Source organism: Pelodiscus sinensis, chromosome 27 (assembly GCF_049634645.1).
Source record: "Pelodiscus sinensis isolate JC-2024 chromosome 27, ASM4963464v1, whole genome shotgun sequence".
Classification (NCBI taxonomy): domain Eukaryota; kingdom Metazoa; phylum Chordata; order Testudines; family Trionychidae; genus Pelodiscus; species Pelodiscus sinensis.
In genome coordinates this window covers 10,641,620-10,668,017 of record NC_134737.1, presented here as the reverse complement: position 1 = coordinate 10,668,017, position 26,398 = coordinate 10,641,620, and the positions used below count along the sequence as shown (strand labels likewise).

The following is a 26,398-nucleotide window of genomic DNA, read 5'->3' as shown; positions in this document are numbered from 1 at the left end:
TGCTGACTCAGCTAGTCCATGGTCACAGGTACATATGGGTAGTGGCGAGTCTATTTGCCGACAAGTAGGACTGTACTTTGCTTGGCAACCAACCTGGCCAAGTGCTTTCGATCCTTATCTGTTCTGTGGTCTTTGGGGGCTCTCGGAGTCTCTCGTGTTGATTAATTACACGGTAGACGGGAGCACACACATGCACACAGCCGAAAGTTTATCATCGACAGAGCAGAAGACTTGCCAGGAACCATCAGGACTGAGGACACAACGCTGTCCGTGGGGCATGGTCCCTAACAGCAGTAAGGGCTTTGTGCTGGCCCGGGCTAGCCCATTGCACTCCAGCATTAGCCTTTATGGTAGCCCACAGTCTATGCTTTCTGTGGCTTTCAGCCTCCAGGAAGCCACCAGTCCACAGGAGACTGGGATATGGTTTCTACTGGGAATATCACTGGGCAGGTTCGTTTTCCAGCGGAAAGAAGGGTCCGAGGTACTTACCCGACCCCAAACATGGCCTCTGCCTGCTCGCCTATTTTTTCCAGGTTCATCGCCGCGTCTGAAAGGAGAGGAAGCAAAGGGACCGTCAGCAGGAAGCTCAACGCCCCCTCTGCACCGACAGAAGGGGACAGCGGATCCAGGCTAGGCAGAAACTCCAGGAAAACAGTCTCAAGCCCCAATCCAAGGAGGGGAAAGGGCTCTCCTGTCACTGCTCAACTCCAGTGGGACTGTGCTACTTCTAGGACTTCACCAGCGTGGGGATTCACCACGGGGTCTGCGGATGCTTTACCGCCCCTGCCTTTCGCACCTGCCTCGATGGTTCTATGCTGAGCCTCTGGCCACCTCGATGTGGACACACGTCCCGCTGGTATTTCACTGGGGGAAAGCGGGGAGGGAGGTGTCACCATCTGTAACCTGGGGCTTAACCGTGGCAAAGGGAAGAACTTACCACGGATGGGGAGCAGGGAGGAAGCTGGCAAAAGGGAAGAGGGCCCCGGGAAGGAGGCTGCAGACTAATTACTGAGCTGATATTAGGGAGAGACACCTTAGAAACAGAGTGAAAGTGTTTCCCTCATTTCCTTCCACCTCCATCTCCTCCAGCCAAAAGCATCTTAGCCCCCTGCTGGTCCCTGGCACCAATCAAATCCAGCTCCAGCCCAGCCCATTCAATGCACTGGGTCCCTCTCCCCTTCTATTAGGGGAGTCAACCGGAGCCCGACGGGGCTCTTCACCCTCGTGAGCCGTGCCCCCAATACCAGCCGAAATTTCACATGCCCTCGGCGGCCCTTTCAATCCAAGCTGCCCTGGAGCCTGGCTCTGCCGGTGGAGAGCCAAAGGGACGGCGCGACAGTTACTTGTGGAGTCGAAGGCTGGTGCTGTCCCGTCGGCGCCGCTGTCCTGCATGGGGTAGACCTCGATGAACTCCTTCTTGAAGACGGAGAGCAGGTAGGAGATCCTGTAGTCCAGGCGCACGTTCAGGATGAACTGGGGAGCAGCACAGGCAGGAGAGCAGGCGTGAATCCCCCCCCGTGGAAACCGCCCTTTCCCCTCCACTATCCCCTCCGGCCCCCCCAGCCAGGCCCAGCGGCAGAAGTCGGAAGCTGCAGCTTCTTCGCTTCATTTATCCCCTCCCTCCGCGCTTCCCTGCACCAGCTTTTCCACCACTCGGAGCTCCCACCTGCAAGATCTCCAGGATCTTCAGCTTGGTCTCCATCACCACGATGTTCTCGTTGTCTATGGTTCTCTCCCGGTCCGTGGACTCAGAGGCCACCACCGTGCTGTGGCTCGGGGGGCTGAAGATGGACTGCTTCCGGCTCAGAACCATGGTGGACATCATCTGGCCAACACCCTGGATGGACTTCCGCACGTTCTTCCCTAGGGAAGCCGCCGCAGTTGGCAGAAGGCTAATGCTTTGGGCCAGCTCTGACGCACAAAGTGGGCTCGAGGGGGGTTTCCATGTGCACTTGGGGGCTGGCTGAGGAGCCCACCCAAACTGGAAACTGGTTGAATGTTATTGCAGGACAAATGGGGAGGCTGATTATTCACCTGGCATGTCCCTACTTTTAGCATTTACTACCGAGGGCCAAATTCCAAGCTCCTCCCCCAGAACCGGAGAGAGGCCAAGCTCTTGCTAGCCCGACTCGCATACAACAGGGAGTTAGGTCGCTGTAAGGCACGATGTCCGTGTCTCCATTACAGCCTTGTTCCCACCAACCTACGTGCCCCACTACACCGACAGAATGACCCCACCCCGATGGGAGGCATAGGGCTTATGTTGGTGTCCTTAGAGCAATGCAATGTCTGTGCAGACCCTGGGCTCCTTCCATTGGCTGTCATTGTTGTCAATTTCACGGTTTCCCTAGAGCTGTGAAATTGACAAGAAAGCCAGCTCCTGGCTTCCCAGCCAGGCTGCTGCTGGGTCTCCGCTCCAAGCCAGACTCCCACCAAGGCTCCCGCTTCCCAGACACCCCCACTGAATGGCGGGAGCCCTGCTGCTCCCCCAGGTCCTGTCCCCACACTCGGAGCACAGCAGCCGAACAGACTCCGGATCTACTTGCCAGAGGCAAGATGCCCCTGGTGATTTCCCCTCTGCTCCCAGCTGTGAGCGCAGAAGTGAGATGCCCCAGGTGGCTGCTCCCACTCCTGGGTGGGGGCCCCTCCAGGGACAGTCAGGCCCACCAGTTTCAGCTGAGACCACCGAGGAATGGGGGCAGTTCAGAGAAGCAGGTGCTTACAGGGCAGCCAGTGAAGTGCAATGAGCCTTACCTGCCATATCCTCACTGTACGGCATCTGCATCATCAGCTGAGGGTTCTGCACACAGTCTATGATACCCAGCAGAGTGCGCGTCAGGCGCAGCAGCTCACTGAAGCTGTAGAAGCCGAAGTAGATGAGGTTGTGGGCAAGACTGACGACCTGCAGGAAGGACAGAAAGACTCCAGCTCTCTCCCACACCCGGAGAGCAGAGGAGGAATACAACCGCACGGGGTTAGGACTCCCAAGGCGGCTGCCTGGGCTGCGGTGGGAATTGGCCATTCCAAGATGGCCGCCCCGTTTGCGCTAAGAACGGGCAGTTCCAAGATGGCCACCCCGTTTGCGCTAAGAACGGGCAGTTCCAAGATGGCCGCTCCATTTGCGCTAAGAACGGGCAGTTCCAAGATGGCCGCTCCATTTGCGCTAAGAACGGGCAGTTCCAAGATGGCCGCCCACGGTCTGACTAGAAACTGGTGGCCAAGTTTCCACAGGGCCCCTCTACGGCAGTGAGATGTGGTCTCCTTGCATCTCTGCAGTAATAAGGCCCATGCGGTGCTGAAATGCCCCCGTTCGGGGTTGCTCTGACGCTCGGCGGAATGCCCCCTTCCCCGCAGGGCCCGCGCAGGTCTCTCACCTCAAAGGTGAGCTTGTTCTTCTCGTCGTTGGCGAAGGGCACCGCTTCGCTCACCACGTTGTTGAGATAATCCTCCACGAACTCCATGGTGCTGGCAAACTTGTTCTTCTTGTCGTCCCGGGAGTCGTTCAGGTTGGAGTCGTAGCTGCGGAGGAGAGGAGAGGCCCGGTGAGCCGGCAGAAGATGGGCCACGCTCCCTTCTCTCAACCCCCCAGAGGAGGTGCCCCTGCCCTGGTCGCCGGGAGCCCCGCGTGCATCGGATCACAGGTCCAGAGAGCAGCATCCTCTCGCCACCCACAGCCCGAGCTGGGCAGCCGCAGGGGCGAGCGTCCCCCCTAGCGGGACTCAGCTCTGACCTCGCAAGACAGAGGGGAGAACTCAGGCTCAGAGTCACTGGCCTGGCGGGCCGATCGGTGCCAGCTGGGTCAATGGTGCTTTTTAAAGAAGGGGCTTTTGCCCACGAGGAAACCCTGCTGAGACCCGCCAGACTCATCCCACACATGGCCCGCTGCTGCCCTCAGTATGGCCACTTGGTCGCCAGGGATCCAAGCCAGGGGTGTCTAGGGGAGGGGCCCTGGAGTCCCCGCTGCCGCCCCTTCCCGGCTAGACGCCCCGGTTGGCCTCACTCTTTGATAGTGATGGCGGTGGGGATCTCTGTCCACAGCCGGGCAAACTTCACGGGCATCACCAGCTCCTGCGGATCCCGGTCCACGTGCACATGCAGCATGAGGTGGCAGAAGGAGGCCCGGAGGTCAAAGGGCAGCATCTCGTCCGCCATGCAGAGGAAGATGAGATCCACCCCCAGCTGCTTGGAGATCTCTTTGATCGCCAGGTACTGGCGGTCCAGGCACATGCGGGCAAACAGCTTCAGCTGGTACCTGAAAGGGGGCCGACGGGGGGGGGGGGGGTGGAAAGAGACGGAGATGGGGAAGCAATGGAAGGAGAAGGGGGGATGGAGGAAGGGAGGGAGGAATTGTTTCTTATATATTCGTGGAAGCGACAGACCATCCCTCCCCGTGCCGAGGGAAGACGGGCCCCTGCCTACCCTGCCGGGGCCCCTTGTGTGGCTGGTGAGGCCCGGAGTGGGTGAGCGGAAGAGTTGGCGGGAGGCGGCTGGGCTGCTCCCGCAACCTGCCCCCCCCCCGAGCTCTGTGCACGGGAACAAAGGGGCAGCTGTGCGGCCGGCGCTGACCTCGCGCCCACGCCAGCAGCAGCCTCGCCGGCCAAGGCACCAGCTGAACACGCCCCAGCCTGGCCGGCCGAGAGGGCCCACAAACGAGCCCCCCTTCCGCCCCCGTCACCCCCCCCCAGCTTCCGTAGAAGCATCCGCTCCGCAGGGCTCCTTCGGCCTGGGGCTCATTCGCGGGGGGCGTGGGCTGTGTGCCCCTCTGCCAGGCAGGGAGTCGGGCACCTCCCTGGCTCGCCCTGAGGAGGGGGATTGGGCTGGCCCAGGAGCGGCTGAGCACAGGGGGCCCAAGCAGAGGGCAGGGCCGGCACTCAGAGCCCGGCATCGGATCCCGTGAGGCTGAGCGCCAGTCCCCAGTGAAGTCCTGCAAACTGCCCAGCTCAGCACAAGGGGGGGGTTACTCTCCCCATCGGGCCCCGGGCGGGTTGGGGGGGCTGCACGGCGTTACCTGTAGTAACTCAGGACGTTCTCATCGTGAGCGTTGCCGGCCCGCGCCTCCTGCGCCAGCTGCCGGATGCTTTTCTCGTGGGGTTCGTTGTTCTTGTCACTCCAGGTCAGCCAGACCTCCTCCTCCGAGTACTCGATGCTCAGGTATTCGTGGGTCTGGGACATCTCCTTCACTGGCCTCAGCCTGCAATCGCGCCGCCATGTTCAACTCCCCGGTGGGCAGGCAGGGAAACCGAGGCCCAGAGAGGCCAGGAGACTCGCCCAAAGTCACCCACAGCGTCGGGAATCCTGACCCCCCTCCCCACCGGCCTGTGCTCTGGCCATTGACTGCACTACCTCCCATCTCATACGGAGCAGAGGAAAGAAAACGCTGTGGGTGTCACAGCTGGCCAGGGAGCAGAAGGCTGAGCCCAGAAAATCCACCCGTCCCAGACCTGGGAATCAAGACAAGCGCTACCGCCACCCTCCCGGGCATCTAAGCTGAAACTTCATACCGTGTCTTAGGGCGCTGATTTCAGGAGGCTCCCCATAACAATGGCCCTGATCCATCCCTCAACCACTGGGACTTACGTTGACCCCCTCACTGTAGTATTAGTGTCTCATCATCTCACAACCCTGCTGTGAGGCAGAGCAGGGCTAGTATCCCCATGCTACACAAGAGTAACTGAGCCCGGAGGGGGGGAGGTTGAGTGAGTTACCCAAGGCCATACAGGGAGTCTGTGGCAGAGTAGGGAAGGAGCCTGGGTGAGTATCCTAAGCCACTAGGCCATGCCAGGTGGACAGATGGGGAACCGGGGCATGGAGAGAGTCAATGACGTGCCCAAGGAAGTGAACCTGGACCTCCTGAGTCACAGGCCAAAGCCATAACCACTAGGCCACCCTTCGCCTGCCCCGTGGAATCAATGGAGCAATGCCAGTTTCCACCAGCTGAGGCGCTGGCCCTGAAGTCCCACCCTCTGGATTGCTGGGGGGGCACCCCCAGGGCCGAGCGGCCCCCTACTCACTCTGTTTTGATGAGGATGTCGCTGTTCTTGGGGTCCAGCACACACTTGCAGATCAGCTCCTGGGTGACGGGGATGGCGATGTGGTTGGACACGCACAGGTCCGAGAGGTAATCTAAGAACCTGCCGAGAGCACAAGAGAGCCGGCTCCCCGTCAGCCGGGCCGGGGGGGCTGGGCTGGAGGGGGGGAGGGGACCCGCACAGATGCTTTGGCAAGGCGACTCTTCTCATTAACCGGGCCCGGCCATGCTGCTGGTCTCAGGCACAGAACAGGCCTTAGAGGCTTGGGGAGTGGACGCTCCCAAGGGGTGGGAAATCCAGCTCCACACCCGGGGGGTCCTTCCCATCTAGCCGCCAGCGGCTGCTCCACGTAAGAGGGCACCTGCCCTTTGTCGGGGTCTCCACCTCCCCAGTCCTCCTGGCTCTGCGGCTCGCCAGGCCCAGGTCCATCCCCCGGCAGCATTAGCCACCCACTGCGATCCTCCCGCGAGACGTCTGCCCGCTTCCCCCATCCACACCCTGCAAGGGGCGTCTATTCCCACCCCCCACCCTCTGCAGCCCTGCCCCATTCCTCCCTGCCGGGCTCCGCTAGCCGCTCCGACCCCCACAGGCCCGGATCCCCTTCCCGTTCTGCCCACTCTGCAAGGGCCGGCAACTCCCTCCACGCCCCCAGCCTCTGCCTTCTTCCTGTCCCTGCACAGCCCCCGGAGCAGGGCCCTGCTCCTCCCTGCTACCTGAGCCCCAGCCACACCCAGCGCAGGGTCTCCTTTAGGGCCGCGACAGACTCATCTGGCTGCACAAGTGTGTCCCAGGCCCCAGCTGGCCGGGCCAGGGGTCTGATCACTGGGGGCAGCGGCCAGGCACCCACCTGGGCTCCCGGTTCTTGCGCACCAGGCTGACGAAGGTCTCCACCTCGGTCTTGGTGATGTGCTTCTCCAGCAGCTTGCGGTTGTTGTGAAGGAGGGCGGTGATGGTGTCCTCCGCCAGGATGTCGTAGCCGATCTGGGACTGCATCATGCCGAACTGCTTGGCGATGTGCTCCTGGCGGGGCAGGAGGACCAGAGGTCAGGCAGGGGGAGGGGCGCTGCGGGGGGCAGGAAGGCCCAGGGCTGGTGGCGGGTGCAGCGCTCCGACAAGGAGGAGGCGCCGCCTCTGGAATCGGCGCTCGGACACTGCCCCGCCAGGGCCCCGCGCTCACAGACCCAGCCGGCGTCCAGGCTCCCCACTGGCCGAGGCAACAGGCTCGGATCCCACCCTCCCCCCAGGTCTGACCGCTGCCCCGCCTCTCAGACCTCCGTGAGCCATTTCCTCAGGGCACTCTGCTTCCAGCTCCCCTCTCCCTCAGTCCTAGGCCCTGCGCGCTGTCCGGCCAGCCGGGATCCCGCCCAGCGGCTCCTCTGTCACGGCCCCGCTTGCTCTGACTACTGAGCTCCAGTCCGTGTTAAATGGGGGCCAAGAGGGAGAGGAGCCCCGGAGAGAGAGGGGGAGGCTCCTGCCTGCCCAGGGGACAGCAGAGCTGGGAAGCAGTGAGGAGACCCGGGGCCTGGAAATTCGGTCACTTCATGGCCCAAGTGGCCGACAACTCCAGCGGGAAGAGCAGGAATTGTCCTCCCCAGGGGAGTCCGAAAGCCCACAGCTCGGGAGCCAGCTTAGCCGTACTGGTGAGCTCCCGTTGAGTAGACGGAGATGGCCGGCTCCCTTTGGGGCAGGGTTTCTGGGGTGTGGACGTACAGCGCCTGGCGCAACGGTGCCACGATCCCTGTCCGGGGCCTCTCCACATGACGGGTCCCACAGGAGCTGCGGCCTGGGCGACCCCTCCGCCCGCCACACGGACCCACCTGGTTCTTGCGATAGTCCTCCTGGGAGTGCCGCAGCACCCGGTAGCAGAGGCGGAACATGTACTGATAGGGGGCGTTCTTCTGATCTGACAGCTCCTCCAGCCGCACCAAGGGGCCTTCCCCGCCCTTGTCCTTGAACGGGGCTTTCAGGATCCCGAAGATCTAATCGGACACAAAGGAGGGGACCAGGAGGGAGTTGGATTCCCAACCTGTGTTGAGAGCGGCGGTTCGGGTGCTCTCGAGTTAGTCTCTGGCATTTCTACGGCTCCCGTGACCCTAGCAGTGAGGTGAGGGAATGCCTGCCTGCTTACACCAGCCCCGCTGCGAACTCACGCTGGGGAACGGGCCCCGCCCTGGTAGCGAAAGGGATGCATCTGGGCTCTGATCCCATGCACAATGAGTCCGACCATCTCCCACAAGGGAGTGTTCGCAACACCCACCATTTCAGTGGGTTCAACTGTCTTGGCTCAAAACCAACCCACGGCTGGAATAGGAGCGGGGGCTGCCAGTCAGGTTGGAGGCACATCAGCAGAGCTGGCCAGCTGGGGGTCAGGGCAGAGAGAGGTTTGTGGCAGAGGCAGGACTGGACTAGCCGGAGGTGCTGCGGGGCAAGACTAGCTGGCAGCAGATGGCCGCTTGCATAACACCAGCACAGTTTGCCGACCCAATTTCTAAGAACCCCCTATTTGAATGACCTTTCAGTTGCCCCAAATTGCCCCCGACTCTAAATAACTCCAAACAGCCCTGTGAAAATGCCCTTGCAGAAGACAAGCGGGCTGCCCAGACATGCTCTGCTATTCTCCAGGGTCGCTCTAAGCAGCCTGTTCCCCGGCCCCCAACGCACGTTTTCCCTGCGGTTCTGTGCGGGTTCGACGGCTGAATTGTTTTGGTTCAAACCCACCTCTTCCCACCACGCCCCTCCCTTCCCCACTCACTCACCTGTTTCAGAATGTTCTGCTCCCGCATGAGTTTCTGCCTCTCCCGGTTGGGTTTGGTCACCATGATGTCCAAAACGTTCTGCCCGTTGTTGGGGACGTCGCTGACGAAAAACACCAGGTCCTCCAGCAGCTGCATCACAAACCTGCCAAGGGGGCAGCACGCAACATCTTTACAATCTGCTGGCACATCCACGCCCCCTGGGACCTCTGCAGTGGCAGGGTTAACAATCGGACAGCAGCCTGGAACTGCTCCTCATCTTCAGACTAACCTCCAAATGCCAGGGGGGTCATACAACAAATGAGACCCCAGCTAGGCTTTGAGGAACTTACACAGGGTATAGACCATGCATTGGGCCTCTGTGCAGGATTCAAGTCCCATAACAGCCACGGAGAAGTAATTCCTGATCTTGGTTTATAGCCTGAAGCATGAGGGTTTAGATTGGGGCGGGAAATCTTTTTTGGGTCAAGAACCGCTGACCCACAGTAAAATCAGGTGGGGGCTGCACAAAAGTGAGAAGCAAACAAAAAAAAACAACAACAAAAAAACCTCACTGACGTGGTCTCCAGACTCCTAAGTGAGGAGAAAGACACTCCCCACATCCCCCTTGCATGCCACACCCTGGGGGGGCCAGCCTAGATCTTCTGTGCTCTGCAATGGGGCTGCCCAATGCTGGGGGAGGGGCACTGAGCCTTATGGGCCGCATCCGGCCCCCAGGCCTGAAATTCCCCACCTCTGGTTTACAGCCCTTAAAGTCGTGCCTAACTAGAAAAAGAATCAGATACGTTCCTGACGGATAGGTCCATCAGTGGCTATTCGCCAAGATGGAGCAACCCAATGCTTTGGGTGTCCAGAAGCCTCTGACTGCCAGATGCTGGGAGTGGACGACAGGGGATGGATCACTTGTTGATTGACTGTTCTGTTCGTTCCCTCTGAAGCATCTGGCATTGGCCACTGTGGGAAGACAGGACACTGGGCTAGACGGACCTTTCGTCTGACCCACACTGGCCGCTCTTGTCTTCTCCTGTGCAATTGAGCAGAACTTAGCCTGGATGGCGGGACTAATACCCTGTCATCTGGGAACAGTCAATAACCAGGAGTGGTCAGGACCTGGCTTCTCTTGCACAAGTCCGGCGAAGGGCAACAGAACTGATTAGGGGGCTGGAGCACTTGACCTATGAGGAGAGGCTGAGGGACTTGCGCTTGTTTAGTCTGCAGAAGAGAAGAGTGAGGGGGGATTTGAGAGCAGCCTTCAACTTCCTGAAGGGAGGTTCCAAAGAAGCTGGAGAGAGGCTGTTCTCAGTGCGGGCAGATGACAGAACAAGGAGCAATGGTCTCAAGTTGCCGTGGGGATGGTCTAGGTTGGATATTAGGAAAAACTATTTCCCTAGGAGGGTGGGGAAGCACTGGGATGGGTTCACTGGGGAGGGGGTGGAATCTCCATCCCTAGAGGTTTTTAAGTCCCGACTTGACAAAGCCCTGGCTGGGTTGATCTAGTTGGGGTTGGTCCTGCTTCGGACAGGGGGCTGGACTCGGTGACTCCTGAGGTCTCTTCCAGCCCTGGGATTCTATGACAAGCCCTTCTGCCCAAGGGGATCAGCTTGTCTTTGGGTGGCAAAGGGGAAGTGGCTCAGATTGGTGTGTTTTGCTTAGGAAATGTCAGGCACCCGCCCATCTATAAATAACACCGTGACTAAGCAACCCGGCGCTATCACGCCCATCTCCCAGCGCCTATGGTATTTCTCTTGTTGCAAAGGAGGGGCTGGCACTGACCCCACACAATCTGATTTCCTTGCCGCGTCCCTGGGGAGGAGCAGGCTGGGTCAGCAGGCCACAAGCGGGGCAGCATGACGGAGCTGCAACAATGCTCTAGGCCATGCAGCGCCAGGAGTACCAGAGATAAGGCATGGCCCCCAGACCGTGCCCTGCCTTCGAGCCGAGCGTGGCCTCCCTTTGCTTGGCCAGGGGCCAGCCGCATGGCCGGGTTCGTTACCTGCGGTCGTTCTGGCTGATGAAGCCCTCGTTCATCTTCTCCACCACGTTGGCCAGCATGGAGCTGGCGTCGTTGGCGAAGTCCAGGTCCCGGATTTCCGACACGGGCACAGAGACAATGGCAAAAGCTTCTTTGTCCTCCTTGGTGGGGCAGGTGCCGAGCTGTAAGAGTGGCAGTGTCACCCTCATTAGAACCCACCTCTGGTCCAACAAGAGCCACCCTGCTCCCCTTCTACCTCCTGACTGCCATCAGCTCGTGCACTGGACAGTTGGGTTCTAGGTTACTGTGGTTGGGTTCTACGTTGCTGTAGTTGGTTCTACGTTGCTGTGGATGGGTTCTTGGTTGCTGTGGGGATGGGTTGTAGATTGCTTTGGATGAGGGGGTCTAGGTTGCTATGGGGGCGGGGTCTAGGTTGCTATAGTTGGTTCTAGGTTGCTGCAGGTGGGGTCTAGGTTTTGTGGCTGTGTTCTAGGTCGCTGTGCTCAGTTCTAGGTCTGAGTTCTAGGTTGTTTGATCCTCCTCAAGATGATCAAGAACAGACATTGTACGTCTGTGGCCAAGGGAAACAAACTCTGACTTCCCAGGGCTGATTTGCACTGAGCTGTGACCCAGCCTGGGACGTACCATGAGTCGAATGGGTCTCTCTTCATCGATGTCTATGGGCACGTCGGTGCTCTGGATCCAAGTGTTCGTGCAGAGATGGCGCAGCCTCACGAAGGAGTTCCTGAAATTGCGGCAATGAAGGTCCCATCCTGATCGCACTTCCCAGCCAGAAAGGCCTGGAAGCACTTTCCAGAGGGGCACCACGTCAAACCTCCCCCTGCTGAAATGCAGCCACTGTTGGGGTAGGGGACCCCTCCAGTCTTTCTGCACCAGCCAGCCTACAGAACGTGATCTGGGGCAGGAGAGACACAAAGCCATTCCTGCTGCGGAATTCAGGGCACTGATACAGTTACCCAAGTGGGAACTTGGCCAGAACCCCATGGCAAGGCCCTATACCTGCAAAAAGCACCAAGGGGTCTTAAATAACCACAGGAGCACAGGGCACGGCTTTTCCAGCTGGCTCAGAACCGACAGGGCCACTTACCCCAGACTTTTCCTTATCTGCCCCCTCCCCCCCATGAAAGAACAGACCATCTCCCCAGACTAGGCTTTCAGGCTGTGACTGCTACTCTATGCTCCCTTCCTTGACCCCGCCCCTTTCCCGCTTCCGGAGCAACCCAACCTCGGTGAGAACTAACGAATTCACAGCCCTGACCCCACCGGGCCAGGAAGCCGACTCATCCGGGGAGGTTTCACAGCAGGATCTGGGCGTTCCCCCCTACCGAGGGACGAAGGAATCCGTCTTCTGCAGCGTGGTGGGGTCCAACTCAAAGAGCGAGGCAATGTCGTTCCCATGGGGCACGGCCACCAGTCGGTATTTGATCTTCTCCCCTGTTTTCCTCCGGCTGGAGCGAACGGCCCCGCCCTGCACCAAGAGAAGCAGCCGTTGAGTGGACGGGCTCCCAAGCCCGCCCGTGTATATGGAAGAAGGCGGCTCACTCTGGATTCACAGCAGACGTTCTCAAGAGCCCCCAGCATGGCAAACTGGTGCACACCAATGGATCGACAGGACCAAAGCCATCCCCAGGCCGTCCCAAAGGCACTTGGTAAACGCAATAAAAGACCATCCCTCCCACAGGGCTAGGAATTCGCCTGCCTTCTACACCCACCTCCTCTGCCCGCCCTTCCAGCAAGCTCTGCACTATGTGAACAGACCAGGCAGTTACAGATGCCCCTGGGACATTTGGCCAGTGTGCTACACGGAGATGGATCCTTCCGCACGGCCATGAGTATCAGTTCCATCAGAGCACAATGCCTCGCCAGCATCACCCTGAGTACTGGGTACTGCTGGATCTAGTTCAGCAATGGGCAACCGAGGCTAGCGAGGGGCCCTCCTTCATCTCAGGGGGCCACCAGATTGTCGTAACCAAGACAGGCTCCCGGGAGAGGGCAGTTTTGCTCACTGCGCTGGCGTAGCTAGAATTCGCGGAGGGTGCCAACTGAACCGTAGCAGCACTGTGATTGGCTGCAGGGGGAGCACACGGCTCTCCTGGTCAGCGCTGTCAGCAATCAGCACCCTCCTCAGTTCCCGTGAGTCACTTTTGTAACGGCGGGTGGGAAAAAACAACACAGATGGAACCAGTGGCATCTGGCAACCTTACCCATGGGCAGTGGTAACAAACGTCTCACGGACCACACATCGACTCCGCTGGGGCCGCATGTGGCCCAGGGGCCGGAGGCTGCCCACTACTGATCTATCTGCACATTCCCTGTCCCTAGCTGGGCCTGTCATGTGATAGGTTCTGACTCCCCGTGTAGCCACATCTGGCAGAAGCTAAGGGCATGTCTAAACTATGGGGTTCTTTTTCCAAAAGAGGATATGCAAATTCCCATGGATATGCAAATTCCGAGCTCACTTTTGAAAGTGAAAGTAGTCTGGATGCGTTTTTTTCTGGGAAAAAAACCCTTTTTTGAAAAAAACCCCCAAAAAACGTAAACCGCCTTTTTTAAGGAAGAGCGGGGTTTTTTTAAAAAAAGGGGCGTTTTCCTGGAAAAAAGTGCATCCAGACTACTTTCACTTTCGAAAGATCCTCTTCTGAAAGTGAGATTTGGAAGAACATATGCAAATTCCTGCAGAATCTGCATAGCCTCTTTCGAAAATAGAACGTAGTCTAGACATAGCCTTAGCGGAGGAGAGAGGAAATTACATCCCAGCCCAGAGAACAGCAGCAGCAGCTCCCCCCATTAACCGAGCAGAACCCAGCTCACCATGGGCGCTGACTTGGGATCGGCGGCGTCTCCTTTGTAACTGGGGTTTTCCTAAAACATTAAAAGAAATATGAAATAAACGCATGCACACAGACACGCGTATGCTGGGCCACTGACTGGCCCTTTTGAATTCCCAGCCACGGAGGTTGCCACCTGCTCTTTCTTCCACTGACTTCAACACAGACATGCCACATACGTCCTTCTTGGATGTCCCTCTCTAAAACACAGCTCCTAGCTTTCGTTGCCCTGGGGGCTAGAGGCAGGACTCAGTGGATGACACTCTCTGGCTTACATTATGTCGGGGGTCAGACTCGATTGGTGGTTTTCAGCCTGTGGCATGTGGCCCGCTGGGTGTCCTAGGATTTCCAGAGGGGGCTGCACCTCCACATGCAGTAGGGGTCGCCGAGGCGAAAAGGCCGGAAAGCAGTGGACTAGAGGAGCAGAGTCGGCGAATGCCCGACAGCAAGGCCCAGCGCGGACGCTGGAGAGGGGCCGGAAGGAGTTACGCCCAGCTGGCCACATTCCTGTGCGGCAAAGCGCCGGGGTTGTGACGAGGGGACGGGCAGCGGAGCTCCACCCGGGGGGAGCAAATAAAGGGCAGCTCAGCTGGCAGGGCTTGCGTGCTGCAGGCCAAGAGGGAAGGGGAACGTGAGGAGCGAGTTTGACGAGGGCAGGCTGGCGCTGGGGGCTATCGGTGGCTGGGCATGTCCTAGCCCAGCAAATGGCCAAGAGCCATGTCTCTACCCTTGGCATTGCCACCTGCTATTAGCAAGGAGGAGCTAAGAGGAGCTGCAGACCCTCCTGACAACATGGGCAAGGAGCCTGCCAGGCCAAAGGCTCTCAAAGCGCCTGACAGACTGGATCAAGGCCCCCGGGAGATGCGCAGGGCTCCCATGCAGAACGGGGCCCTGCGGGGAGCGGTCGCTGCTCTGCAAGACAGCCCCTTGGCAATGGAGCAGGCCCTCCCCATCCAGCCCCCTCCACCGCTCTCACCTCCGCGGCCAGGTAGTTCCCAGTGGCGAGATGCTTGAAGCGGTACAGGCCGTTCCAGTGTCCGGCTCCGCTTCGGCAGGGATCATGATGCACCACCTGAAAAGGAGAGGCAGGGTGGTCCAGCGGTTAGGGTGCTAGCCTGGGATTTGGGTCCCTGCTCCACCATAGCTGTTGTGTGTGACCTTGGGACGTCACTTTGCCACTCCGTGCCTCAGTTTCCCCCTGTAAAATGGCGATAACGGCCCTGCCCTGACTCAGAGGTGAGGAGAAATGCAGGACAGGGAGATAGCTCTGTGGTGGTCCCTGGGATGGATGTGACGGGCACGCCTCAGAGGAGATAAGGTGTCCAGCCATGGACAGGAACAATCTGAATCCTCTAGGCCAGTGTTTCTTAAACTTTTTAAGACCGAGGAACACCAAACAATTGTATATTTTTATGCGGAACACCAAGGATTTTATGTTGGGGGGGGGGGGAGGTCGCATGCCCCTTTAAGGCATTCATGGGGTAGACCCTGAATCTGCTTCGGGTCTACCCCCTACAGCAATTCTCAAGAGGCGGCACTGAAGCCCCCGGCGCTACACCAGCTTTACACAGGGGCAGCCTTTTACTATCAGCAAAGCAGAGTGCCTAGGCCTGAACGGTACAGACAGCCATTCATTCTGCCAAAACGTCCCACCCGTGAAGTCAGCAATCCAGAGTCACCCTCCAGACGCCAGTATGATGCCACCACAGCCTGCGTCCCCGGCAGGGCTGGTAGCGGGGACTGTCTGCCCCAAGACACCTGCCTCTCCTCTACCGTCTGAGCTGCCATCCGCTGTCGGCAGCAGTAGGTAGTTATCCGCCGTGCTCCCCAGCCATGAGAGGGAGAGCCGACGTGCTCTTCCACTAGCGCGCTCCCCCGGGGCTCACCTCGACTTCCCACAGCGCGTTGGAGCTGGTGGCGGACGTGGCGGACTGCCGCAGGGTGGTGCGGAGGAAGACGTGGAGCTTGGCCTTGTACTCGTCGCAGGTGAGAAACTTCTCCTGCTCGGCATGGAACAGCCTCACCACGTCCCCCTGCCAGCCAGGGACAGAGAGACGAGGTGACCAGAGAGACACACGCCCAGCGAGGGAACGTTCTGCTCCACCGGTTCCGTGGACACCCCTTTCCCAAGCTTCAGAGACAACGCAGGCAAGCATTGGCCAATTGGGGACAAGGCGGGCACTTATCGGCCAATCAGAGCCAACACAGGCACTCATGGGTGTGACGGCATGTCGGGGTTTCCCTGACCCCTGCACCCCCGTAGTGGCATGAACAGACTCCAGCAGCCAGTAGAATGGGGGGAGTTTATTGCTTCTCCAGGATACAGCACAGCACAGATGTCATCTGGTTACAGGGCAGGCCTAGGATGCCTCAGCCCCCCTTGAGATGGGGGAGACTGGGCCCCTAAATCCCAGCCCCTTGCTTAGGCTGCTTCCTACATGATACTGGACAGAAACTGCCTCTCTTCCAGCCCTGCCCCCCAGACAGGTGCTGGTCTCCGCCTTCCTCCCTTTGTCTCTCTCCCTGGCAGGCTGAGCCTAGGTGTCTGCGTTAATCCACATTTAGGAGAGTCTGTGAGAATCTCACATCACAGCACAGGGGGACCCCAGGTCACAGAGCAGACAGCCCCCCACTATGCCACAATGGGCCAATCAGGGCCAACGCAGGCACTCATGGGCCGTCAACGCCAACTGCCTTCTTGCTGGGCTGCAGACAGCCTTCAGGTTTCAAGCAGCCTCAAACCTTTATCAGTGGCCTGCTCAGCTGGGCAACCCCATCCAGATGCCCTTCTGCCCCACACAGTTCCTCCACCCAATTCACATGGTGGCACGACAGGTGGGAGCCCAGGTTTCCTTCTTAAAGAAGCACAGCGCTGCACTCTGTTTTGATGTGGGCTGGAAAGGAAATCCTGATTCACAGCGACCAGGTCTGGGCAGTCTCTCCTGCCGGGTTTGTACGGGGCCTAGCACAATAGAATCCCTCTCCTGCAGCCCCGGAGTGGAGAATGGATGCTTGTTCATTACCCCTTTCAGCACTTCCTCCATGTGGTCCCGGAACTGCATGAACAGGTTGATTTTCCAGCTGGTGTTGCAATTGACCGAGTTCACCTGGGGAAAAAAAAGAGTTGCTAGAGATGGGCCTGACGCAAGACAGATTGGTTCTAAACAGGCCCCAAATGAGAAAGAAGGTCATAAGAACGGCCAGACTGAATCAGACCATCTAGTCTTCCAACACTGGCCAATGCCAGGTGCCCCCAGAGGGAATGAACAGAACAGGGAATCATCCTCCATGAATGTATCCAGTTTTTTTGTAACCCTGTTAAAGTCCTGGTCTTCACAACATCCTGTGGCAAGGAGTTCCACAGGCTGACAGATACATACATGAGCTTCATGACTAGCCCTCCCACCAAATTCCTATGGTGCACTCCAACCCTGCCCTGACCTGCTCCGTGGCCCTGATACCTCTTTGCAGCCTGCATTGTCGGCGAGCTCGTAGTTGCTGGCATGCAGTGGCTGCCCAGCGTTCACAGGATTCAGGATCACTTTGTCTCCCACGACTACCTGGGGAGGAGAATCAGAGAGAGGGGTGAGAGCGTGAAAGTGGGTGCGCTGCCGAGGGATCTTTCAGGGACACTGATGCAGAAGTCTTGCCCTTAAGCATGGTCCTGCCTTTAGGGCGGGATGAGCAAGATAGTGTCTGTGGGCCAGATTCGGCCCTCCAAGCCGTTTGATCCGGCCCGCAGACGCCCTGCCACTCCCCCATCCCCAGGCCCATCGAGACGTCTCCTCCCTGGCACCAGAGGGAACCGCCGGCTGTTCTAAAAGGCTGGAGGTTCTCTCTAGTCACCACACGCCCCGGCAAGGCGATGCTCCCCAACCTTAGGCCCCCCCCCATTCCATCCAAGACCCCGCCTCTTCGGGGACAGCCTGTGACTACTTCTGAAATTCACGAAGTGGCCCCCCCTTCACAAAAGATTTCCCACCCTTACCTTAGGTTCCGGCCCAACCCCATCACCCTTGTTCTGAGGGTCTTTTTACTCAGAGGCATCTGGAACCGGGATGCAGGAAAGTGACTCTCTATCCGCCTTGCATTCGGGGTGCTGCGGAATAGGGCATGTCCCCTCTGCCCCACCCTCATCTGCTTGAGAGCCACAGCCAAGCCCCTGCACACCCCACTCCCAACCACCTGGCGTCATAGCCTCAGATCAGTCCTGGAGCGGAGGCAGCAGGAGGGTGCACAATCTAGTGATCGGGGCTGGAAAGTGAGAGTCAGGACGCCTGGATTCTATCAGCTCCGCGTTGTGCCTCAGTTTCCCCAGCTGCCTCCCAGAGAAGCAGAGACATGTGATGTTTGCCAAGCCTCCCGGAGAGCCCTCCGAGCGGTGACAGGGACACCTCGTACCGTCCCTGCCTCGGTTTCCACCTGCCTGTCACACTCACGTTATCGCCGGCGCTCCGCAGTTTCCAGAAGGGCTGGATGAAGAGCCAGGAGCCCTCGTTGCCCGTCGCATCCAGCGTCACCCTCATGGCGTTCTTCTCCAGCAGGGCCGGGAGACGCTTGTTCACCGTCAGGTACTTGTTACTCTTCATGTGGAGCAGCTGGAAAGCCAAACACAGCACAATGCCATCCCCGATCCCTTAGCCCAGGCCGGGAAGCAGGGAGCAGCACAGACGGGGAGCTGGAGCCCTGTCTGTGCCCCGCAGCCCTGTTTCTTCTCCACCTGGCTCTGCCCGCGTTGCCCTTGGCTTTTGTCTTGTTCTCCAGCCTGCCGGCTGCCTTGGTCTGTGTGGCACCGCAAGGCCACACTTACGGGGTGGCCTGTGGCTTCCAGAGCTCAGGAAGCGTAGTAGTTGTACCCCCAAAACTAACCTGCCAGCCAGCAGCCCTTAAGCAAAGGTAACAGACAGACACAGGGTCCCATGCTGCAGGGCCAAGGCATCCCATGGTCCTTTGGCAGCCTTGGCCACTGTATCACTAACACCCCCCGTGCCAGCCGCGTGGATCAGGCTGCTGCGTCCGACAGGACACTGTGCCCACTGCCCCTTCAGCTGGGCCCAGCGATGGGGGAGAATTTACTCTAGCAGCCCACCTGCTCACCCGCAGCCCTCTCCAAGCCTGTGGCGGCTTAGCAATTCACACCAGCCACTCACCCCCCCAACAGGCAGGAATCTGTCCGGACTCTGGCTGGGAATGGACTGAGCTTTAGCTACGCGCCAGGGGAGGATTGTGTCCGGACACCGATGCTTAACTGCTCAGATGCTCGCCTGGTCTGGGACAGAGCCCAGCTGCTTCCCCTCATCGTGCCCCTGGAGACCCCTCTGCTCTCACACCTGCGCTTACGCGGCAATAGCACCCCCCTTGCAGCTGGCTCGGGCTGTAGGGCTATACAATTGCAGCGTAGTTCCCGGCTGGAGCCGGGTTCTGGGGCCCTCCCCCTGCTAGGGGGTGTCTCCGAGCCAGCCACGGCTGTTTCCCTGACACACCCGACATTTTTTGTCCAGCTGCGCTGACTGAAATGAAAACTGGAGTTCCCGGGAGAAGCAACCAGGAAGCAACTCGGCGGCTGCAGGCCCTATCGCTGGACGTCCCGTCAGGAGCTAGCAGGATGTGATGTGAGCCACCGCGCCAAGGGGAGGGGAGAGCGCATGCCCCTACCTGGATAACGCTGCCGTACTTCACCACGTCCCCGTGCACCTTCTTGTTCTCCGTGTCGTTCTGCTTCTGCTCCATCTGTGCCGCATGCTGTCCGCAAAACACAGAGCGGGGCGCAGTGAGTCACGGCCGGGCGGGAGGGGACGGAGCAGGAGGTGACGAGGGCAGCTTCCTAGGCGAAGGGCTGCCTTGGGACCCACTTCTGAATCCCCCTCCACGGGCACAGGCTGGGGGCCGCGTCCTATAAAGCGGCCTGTGATCTGGGCTGCTTTGGGGTCTGGGTGCTCGACCTCAGACAACTTGGAACGGCTGGAGAAGCTCTGCATGGAGTCAGTGGGAGCTGTGGGCCCCCAGCATCCCTGAGAAGCAAGGCCTAAGGCAGGGGTGTCCAAACTTTTTTCAAAGAGGGCCAGATTTGATGAAGTGAACAAGTGTGAGGGCCGACCATTTTGCCTGACATTCTTTGAACCATTACAATTAAATGCAAATTAACTATTTTATGCAAAGTTTATTGCAAACGGCATACTTTTCATTTCGTCACATGGATGACAAATCTAAACAGGTGTTAAATCGCTCTGCCTTTCATATCTGAAGGCCAGATGAAAAAAAAATCCAGGAAGCTGAAATATATGTCAGGAACATTGTAAAGTACATTACATATTATTGGTAATAAAGGTTGTCTGTCAACTTTTAAGTTAAAAAAATATGAACAGGAACATAACACCAAGTATACATGTTGTGTCCAAATATATTTATAACTGATTTAGACCAACTGACATTAACTGAGATTTTACAATGTATTCATCTCAATACATATGGATTCGTTGGGGGCCATAAAAGATAGATATTGCCAAATTACCTGTGGGGCCGTATTAAATTGGAACACGGGCCGCAATTGGCCCACGGGCCGGACTTTGGACATGCCTGGCCTAAGGAGACTCAGAGGGAGTGAGAGGAGGGCCTGGCCCTGCAGGGGATACACAAGGCCTTTTTGCCCAACTAGCCCCGCCCCATTTTACCTGCAGCCAATGCCAGGCCTGGAGGGAGAATAAAAGGGAGGAACCTGGCTCAGTGAGGGACTAACCAGCGAAGAGACGGGACCTGGTTCTGCCGTCTGCAGGATCTGAGCCAGAGCTGTCTACTGGGTCAGCCACAGGAGCATGTAAGCCTCCAACCCCTCCCCCAGGTGCAAAGGGGGGGAGAACCAGAAGGAACCCGCACTGAGGAAGGGGAAATTGGGACTCTAGGGGTCATGCCCCAAACTGAAGAACCAGATGTTGGTAAGAGGCCAGAATTCCTAGGTCCAGGGTCTCAGAGGCAGGGGCCTACTCCCCCGGGCCACTAGCTAACACAGGGACCTAACCACTAGGCCACCCTGCTGCCTGAGAGACCTGGCCACAGACTCCAACTGGAAACCCAGAAACCAATGCACCCCAAATCAGAGGGGGCCTTGGAAAACACTTCTGGACAGCCTGGCCCCAGGTCTTACAGGGAAGGAGAAAACAAGGGAGCTTGTGCCTTAGCCCAATGCTGGCCAAGCTGCCTCCACTTGAAGGCCTGCTGGTGCTGGCAGACCCCGAGGTCCGTGACGTCTCTAGGAGCTATTAGGGCCAGCTCCCCTCCAAAAGCAGAGGCAGGAGACTCACAGAGGCGGCCGCACATCCTGCCTCACCAGCTGGCGAAAGAGATGGCCACGTGATGACCAGGAAGCTGGGAGGAAGCCTGCTCTGAGATGCTTTGGAAGGTGCCAACCAGCCTCTCCCACCCAAACCCTACACGCTCGCCTTGCCTCCGCGTGGTTGCTGCAGTTGAAAATATGGAGCGAGGGATGAATTCTCCTGACGGGCGTATTTGTATGGGGAATAAAGGGGTCCGACTGCAGCAGCAATGCTCTCTCCTGGATTCAATGCCAGGCTCTCAAACCGGCCAGCCCGGTGCAGCTTACAGGGGATGGTACCAAAGCCAGCCCTGCGTGCTCTAGTTCTGGTGAGCCGGGGACTGCGACTGGGTGATTTTGTGTGTGGTTCATGGGTCTCAAGACAAGCAAAATTGAATTCTTGCAACTTCATCCCTAGCCCAGACTGCACAGCGCCGTCAGCCCACGGGGGCTTCACCTTCTCCCCCAGTCAGCCAGGAGAGGGGGGAAATTCATGTTGCTGAGAGGGTGGCTCCCAGCAGTGTGCTCCTGGGCAAAGGGCCAGAAAGAAGCTGGGGGGAGAGGAAAAGCCGCCCCAAGCTGCTGCGAACGGCACAGGCAGAAGATCCAGGGCTGGAAAATGAGTCAGCCGCTTTAAAAACAGTTTAAAACAATTATCCATGAGTCAGTCCCTTACAAGCGAACGCTTAAAACTGCCCAAGCAGGCAGGGCCACCACTGCAAATCTGCCTTGGCAGACGCTGCCGCTTGCAGGCTGCCGCTTCGCTGCCAATTAAAAGCTCTTTAAAGCATTGCCGCCACTTTTCTGTAATTACTCCCTAATCCCTCGGCATCTGCAGCTAAACATCGGCCTCTGTTTCCGCTCCAGCAGCGGGCGAGAGGGAGCCTGAGCAGGCCCGGCTTGGAACAGACTTGGAATACGGCTTGGGCACATCACACCAGGGTTGCCGAAAGGAACCATAAGGAGAAGAAGAAGATGGCCGCACCCTGCCCACCCCGGGGATTTGCAGGCGGCTTGGAAAACAGCGACCTACTGAAATGCGTCCAGGTATGCAAGCAGGAGGGGAAAGTACGACTCCCTGCACCCAGCACTGCACGTGAGCGATGGCTGTCTGCAGCTCTTTGTGGAGCTAAATCCAACTTCCAAAGCCTCCACCAAGTCTGGTCCCCCAGACCCAGTGAATCTCCAATGCAAAGAGCTCCCATAAGGAAAAGGAGTGTGAGGCCCCCAACTGGTTGCTTACAAAGTATTTGTCCATGTCACAAAACCGCCATCTCCCCTGAAGACTGGTGAATGCTAGATAATTAGGCCAGTTTAATGACGTTGATCTGGGTGTGACACGTATGCGTGCGTGCACGCACAGGTCGGCTTAGTTACACTGTGTAGGCACTACTAGGAATTCTTCTGCTACCCTAGCTACCACCTCTTGGGGAGATGGATTACCTGTGCCAAGAGGCAAAAGTGTCTACACTGAAAGGTTGCAGTGGCCCTGGGGAGGATCAGTAGGGATGTGACAAGTCTGCACGGAGGAACATCTGCCATGGGATTGGAATAACAGGGCAGAACTGGGGGGGGGGGCTGTGCTGCGCAAGGGAAATCTTGCCTAGCACCTGTCTCTGCTTCACGTCTCCAGCTGCTACTGGCGAAGTGAGACGTGTATTAAATATTCCATTCCTCAAAAGCCACCATGAAGAGCAGCACAAAGGCAATTAAACTAAGCACTTTTCAGTCTGCTGCAGACAAAACGCCAGGCCTGATTTCCGTTCTTTATTTCTGGGCTGCTACTATTTCAGGAAATTATTTCCTCTGGTTGAAAGATGGCTTAAACCTAGCTAGGAACTTGGATAAATACAGCCTTGAAGGTCAGCCCCATCCTGGTGTCTACAGGGGGCTTCAACTTGGACCTCATATGGTCAGACCTGCCAATGGAGGGCGGGCAAAGAAGGCAGTTGACCTGGGGCCTGGCAATTCAAAAGGGCCCCTGGCTCCTGGCCACTTCTACTGTGGTGGTACCTGGAGTCCTGGGCTCTTTAAACCACCACCAGAGCACCGCTTTGCACGCTCCAGGTAGCACTAAGAACTGGGGGAGGGGGGGCAGTGTCGTGCATTCCACGAGGCACTGAGGGCTCCCTGTTCCTGGCCCAGCCCTTTCTAGGAGCAGGGATCAAGCCCCTCCCACGCACCTTGCCCAGGGTCTTGGCATGGCTGACAGTCCCCTGAGTGTGGTTAGTACATTGTGTAAAACTAGGGTTGCCAGATAGTTGAAACAAAAATACCAAACACCTGCCCCCCGCGCCCCCCCAAAAAAAACACCAGGAAAAAAATTTGAAGAAGAAAAAATGGGGGGGGGGGGGAGTTGTTGAGCAAAAAAATTTTTTTTTAAATTAAAACAGCATGTCCCCTTTAAGTGTGAGTGCAGGGAAGGGGATGAGCACTAGGACCCAGAGGAGTCATTGCTTCCCCTTGGTCTTTTTGCCGGCAGCCATTTTGTGCCGGCAGCCTTGCGGAACCAGGTAAGCATGGGGGCTGAGGCTGGGAGTGTTGGGGGTCAGGAGGGCTTGGGGAGGGGGAGGCTGAGTGCTGAGTGTTTGTAGAGGTGCCAGGCATTTTCGCCTCCTGGTCGGGGCAAAATAATCAGAAATTACTAGACATCTTAGGTGTTCGGTATTTTCTGAATTTTTTTTACCGGACAGGAGGCGAAATACCGGACTGTCCGGGTGAATGCTGGACACCTGCAAACCCTATGTAAAACTCCTTCCTGGTACAGGGGCTCCATATTGGATTAGAAATAAAAGTGAACACATTCCTACAATACATACACATGTGCGCACACACACACACACACACACACACACACACACACACACACACACGTGTTGTGTTGAGAAGACAGAGGGAGAGGCGCAAGAAGCTGTGCACTTTTTTTAAAATAATGAGAACAGGACTCAAATCGGAAACATTTCGCCCTCCCACACCCACATTCTGCCACTGCTCTCACTATATTCAGTTGCTAATTTGCTTCCATTAACAGTAAGCACATTGGTTGACATTAGACATTGTTTTCTAACCTACGCAGGAACAGAGACGGCATCTATACCCAATGTAATGCTCCAAGCAGAAGATGGTGATCATCTCTAGAGATCTTCAGATCAAGAATGGATGCCTTTTTGGAGGGTAAGATTCCGGGTTCAATATGGGGGTAACAAGATGAAATTCTCTGGCCTGTGTGAAAGAGCAGGTCCATCTGGACCTGTGGTGTCCAACCAGTTCTGTCGTGAACTTGCCACATTATTCTGAAAATGTAAATAATTCTGTGAACCAACTAGCCACACTCAACCGGACAAATAGCCGCATGTGGCTAGTGGCTGGTAGGTTGGACACCGCGGGACCAGACGATCACAGCGGTCCCTTCTGCCCTTAAATCTTTTAATCACCCTTCCAAACTGACACAGTCCTCTAAGACAACGGGCAACATTTAGTACGGGCCTTATCCAAAGTCAACGGCAGTCTGAAATCGGTGAGTTTGGATCAGTCCTATCTGCCGTATTTTCCCGGCTTTTTTTATCCTAATACTATGGGGCAACCTTATGTACAGAACTGCTACATTTCAAGGGCAGCCTCCGTCAGCTATGGACTGCACTAAATGGACCTGATGCCATCAGGTTCTCTCAACGGTTCAGCCCATCCCTCTTGCAGAGTTTTGTCATCCATCCCATAAAGACACCCAGTCATTTTATTTCTCTTCTTTCTTACGCTCTCCAGCTTTGCTGTCTTGTCACCCCATCTTCCGCCTGCTGAGTCAATGCTGGTTTTGTCACGGACTTAAAAGGGAGCCAGGCCAGAGAAGTGAAATGCAGAGATGCAAGAAGGCCCAGAGAAGTGAAGCTGACAAGTCCAGTTGCAAGGATCCTGAACAGGATGATGTCTCTGACCTGCTGCAGATTTGCCACCCTCCAACCTCCCAAAAGTAAGTCTGTCAGCCCCAGCAGGATGGATGGAGGCAGTGGAAAATTGCTAGACAGGAACAGGTACAAGTGTGGAGAGATGCAGGCCCACAGCTACAGAGGCTGCCAAGAGAAAGCTCTGCTCTCCACGGAGCCTGGCACAGACAGCCTGGCAGGTCATGAGGTGGTGGAAATGTTAGCAAATCCTCAGCTGGTACCTCTAACAACTTCCCCACCTACCGCAAAGATTGTTGCTTGGAGTTTGGCCAGCACTTGCTGGCCCAGTTCTCCTTACCTGGAGTTTCTGCAGGAGCACCACGTCGGCAATCTTGTCCTTGTCCTGCTTGGTTTGCTTGGCCTTCCAATATTGCTTCTGGGCGGAGTAGCGGTTCATGGGGCACACTTTGAAGAGACAGTCTAGGAGGACAGAAAGCCAAAGGGTTACAGTGCGTCACTTTTAAGGGCATGCCCAATTCAGTCAGTGGCCTGTCTCCCAGGAAAACCGCCACGCTCAAACCCTGCAGGGAGACCGTCCCCACTTCAGGACGACTGCTGAGTGAAGGCCCTGACGTTACAGCAGTTTGGGGGTACTCCATGCCATTTCTGAGACCTCGGGCCACACCCTCATGCCAGCTGAGGGTCTGGGCCCCAGTGTCCCATGGGATAAGTAGAGAGGACTCAGTGGTTTAACCTGCTCCCTGACTTTCCCTTCTATTTGCTTTCATCGGGAATGACCACACAAACTGGTAAGACTTTCAGCCACAGCCACCATGGGCCCTTGGGCAAGATGGGGGGAGGGGCACTCCATGCTCCTAGGAGGGGTGGGGCCTCAGGCAGAAGGGGCGGAGCTGAGCAGACCTCCCCCCCCCCACACACACACACTCAGAACCGCCTGCCCCCATTCCCTCCCCGACATGTCGGCGGGCCTGTCTGCAGTGATAGTCCAAGTACATGCTGTGACAGATACGGAAATTTCCTGCATTTCCTTGGGGAGAGCTGGCTGAATTAAGCTTCTCTTTGGAATTTCTTGGCGTTAAAAGGCAAAGTTTTTGTACTGATGTGGGCCAGAGCTGCAGAGCCCCTCTAGGGAGGAGCTGCAATGTGAGGAGTCCAAAGGAATATACTGAACATGTGCAAAGGGACTTTTGGGACAATCACCGTCCAGTGGATTCCCTGGGAAATACCTCAGGGGAAGTGAATGCAAATTTCCCAAGGCTGGTTATGCACAAAGCCTGTCTATGCCAAGGACAGGTCTCAGAGGGTGGCCGTGTGAGTCCATATTTTCAAAAACAACAAGGAGCCCTCTGGCACCTTAAGCTCACAAACTTTTGTGGGTAAAAACCACTTTGTTGGATGCATGAACCGGCAGAGTCACTATCTGCTGATGGAGCTTGTCTCCAGAATCAGGTAAAGTTCCAAACTTTATAAAGCAGGGTCAGCAAATACCAGCCCATAGGCTAGATCTGGTCTGCCAGGCAAAGCCCGCCGGGGCTTCGCCTGGCAAACCGTTGCCATGTTTTTGCCCACCCCTGGTATAAAGAA

At 57.3% G+C, this 26,398-nt stretch overlaps 1 protein-coding gene and 1 long non-coding RNA gene across 3 annotated transcripts in view; one reads left to right on the top strand and one right to left on the bottom strand.

Annotated features, from left to right (window-relative positions):
• The window catches only part of ITPR3 (inositol 1,4,5-trisphosphate receptor type 3), a 95,439-nt gene that overhangs the window by 36,914 nt on the left and 32,127 nt on the right, over nt 1-26,398 (bottom strand). The window contains exons 3-24 of the mRNA XM_075910583.1: nt 25,152-25,273; nt 19,259-19,345; nt 18,043-18,201; nt 17,065-17,163; nt 16,627-16,710; nt 15,490-15,636; nt 14,580-14,675; nt 13,587-13,637; nt 12,101-12,243; nt 11,400-11,499; nt 10,776-10,936; nt 8,786-8,927; nt 7,847-8,008; nt 6,877-7,049; nt 6,012-6,131; nt 5,009-5,191; nt 4,001-4,252; nt 3,375-3,519; nt 2,755-2,902; nt 1,667-1,863; nt 1,344-1,473; nt 490-547 (exon numbers count right to left, since the gene is read on the bottom strand). Coding sequence (XP_075766698.1) covers nt 490-547; nt 1,344-1,473; nt 1,667-1,863; nt 2,755-2,902; nt 3,375-3,519; nt 4,001-4,252; nt 5,009-5,191; nt 6,012-6,131; nt 6,877-7,049; nt 7,847-8,008; nt 8,786-8,927; nt 10,776-10,936; nt 11,400-11,499; nt 12,101-12,243; nt 13,587-13,637; nt 14,580-14,675; nt 15,490-15,636; nt 16,627-16,710; nt 17,065-17,163; nt 18,043-18,201; nt 19,259-19,345; nt 25,152-25,273 — 2,959 coding nt within the window. The remainder of the gene's footprint in view (nt 1-489; nt 548-1,343; nt 1,474-1,666; nt 1,864-2,754; nt 2,903-3,374; nt 3,520-4,000; nt 4,253-5,008; nt 5,192-6,011; nt 6,132-6,876; nt 7,050-7,846; nt 8,009-8,785; nt 8,928-10,775; nt 10,937-11,399; nt 11,500-12,100; nt 12,244-13,586; nt 13,638-14,579; nt 14,676-15,489; nt 15,637-16,626; nt 16,711-17,064; nt 17,164-18,042; nt 18,202-19,258; nt 19,346-25,151; nt 25,274-26,398) is intronic.
• Nucleotides 19,077-25,158, top strand: LOC142820915 (uncharacterized). 2 transcript variants are annotated; one of them, XR_012897932.1, is made up of 4 exons: nt 19,077-19,215; nt 21,780-21,959; nt 23,989-24,086; nt 24,675-25,158. It is a non-coding gene; the product is annotated as an uncharacterized LOC142820915 (long non-coding RNA). The 2 variants fall into 2 exon arrangements; XR_012897933.1 differs by lacking the exon at nt 19,077-19,215 and adding an exon at nt 19,233-19,373.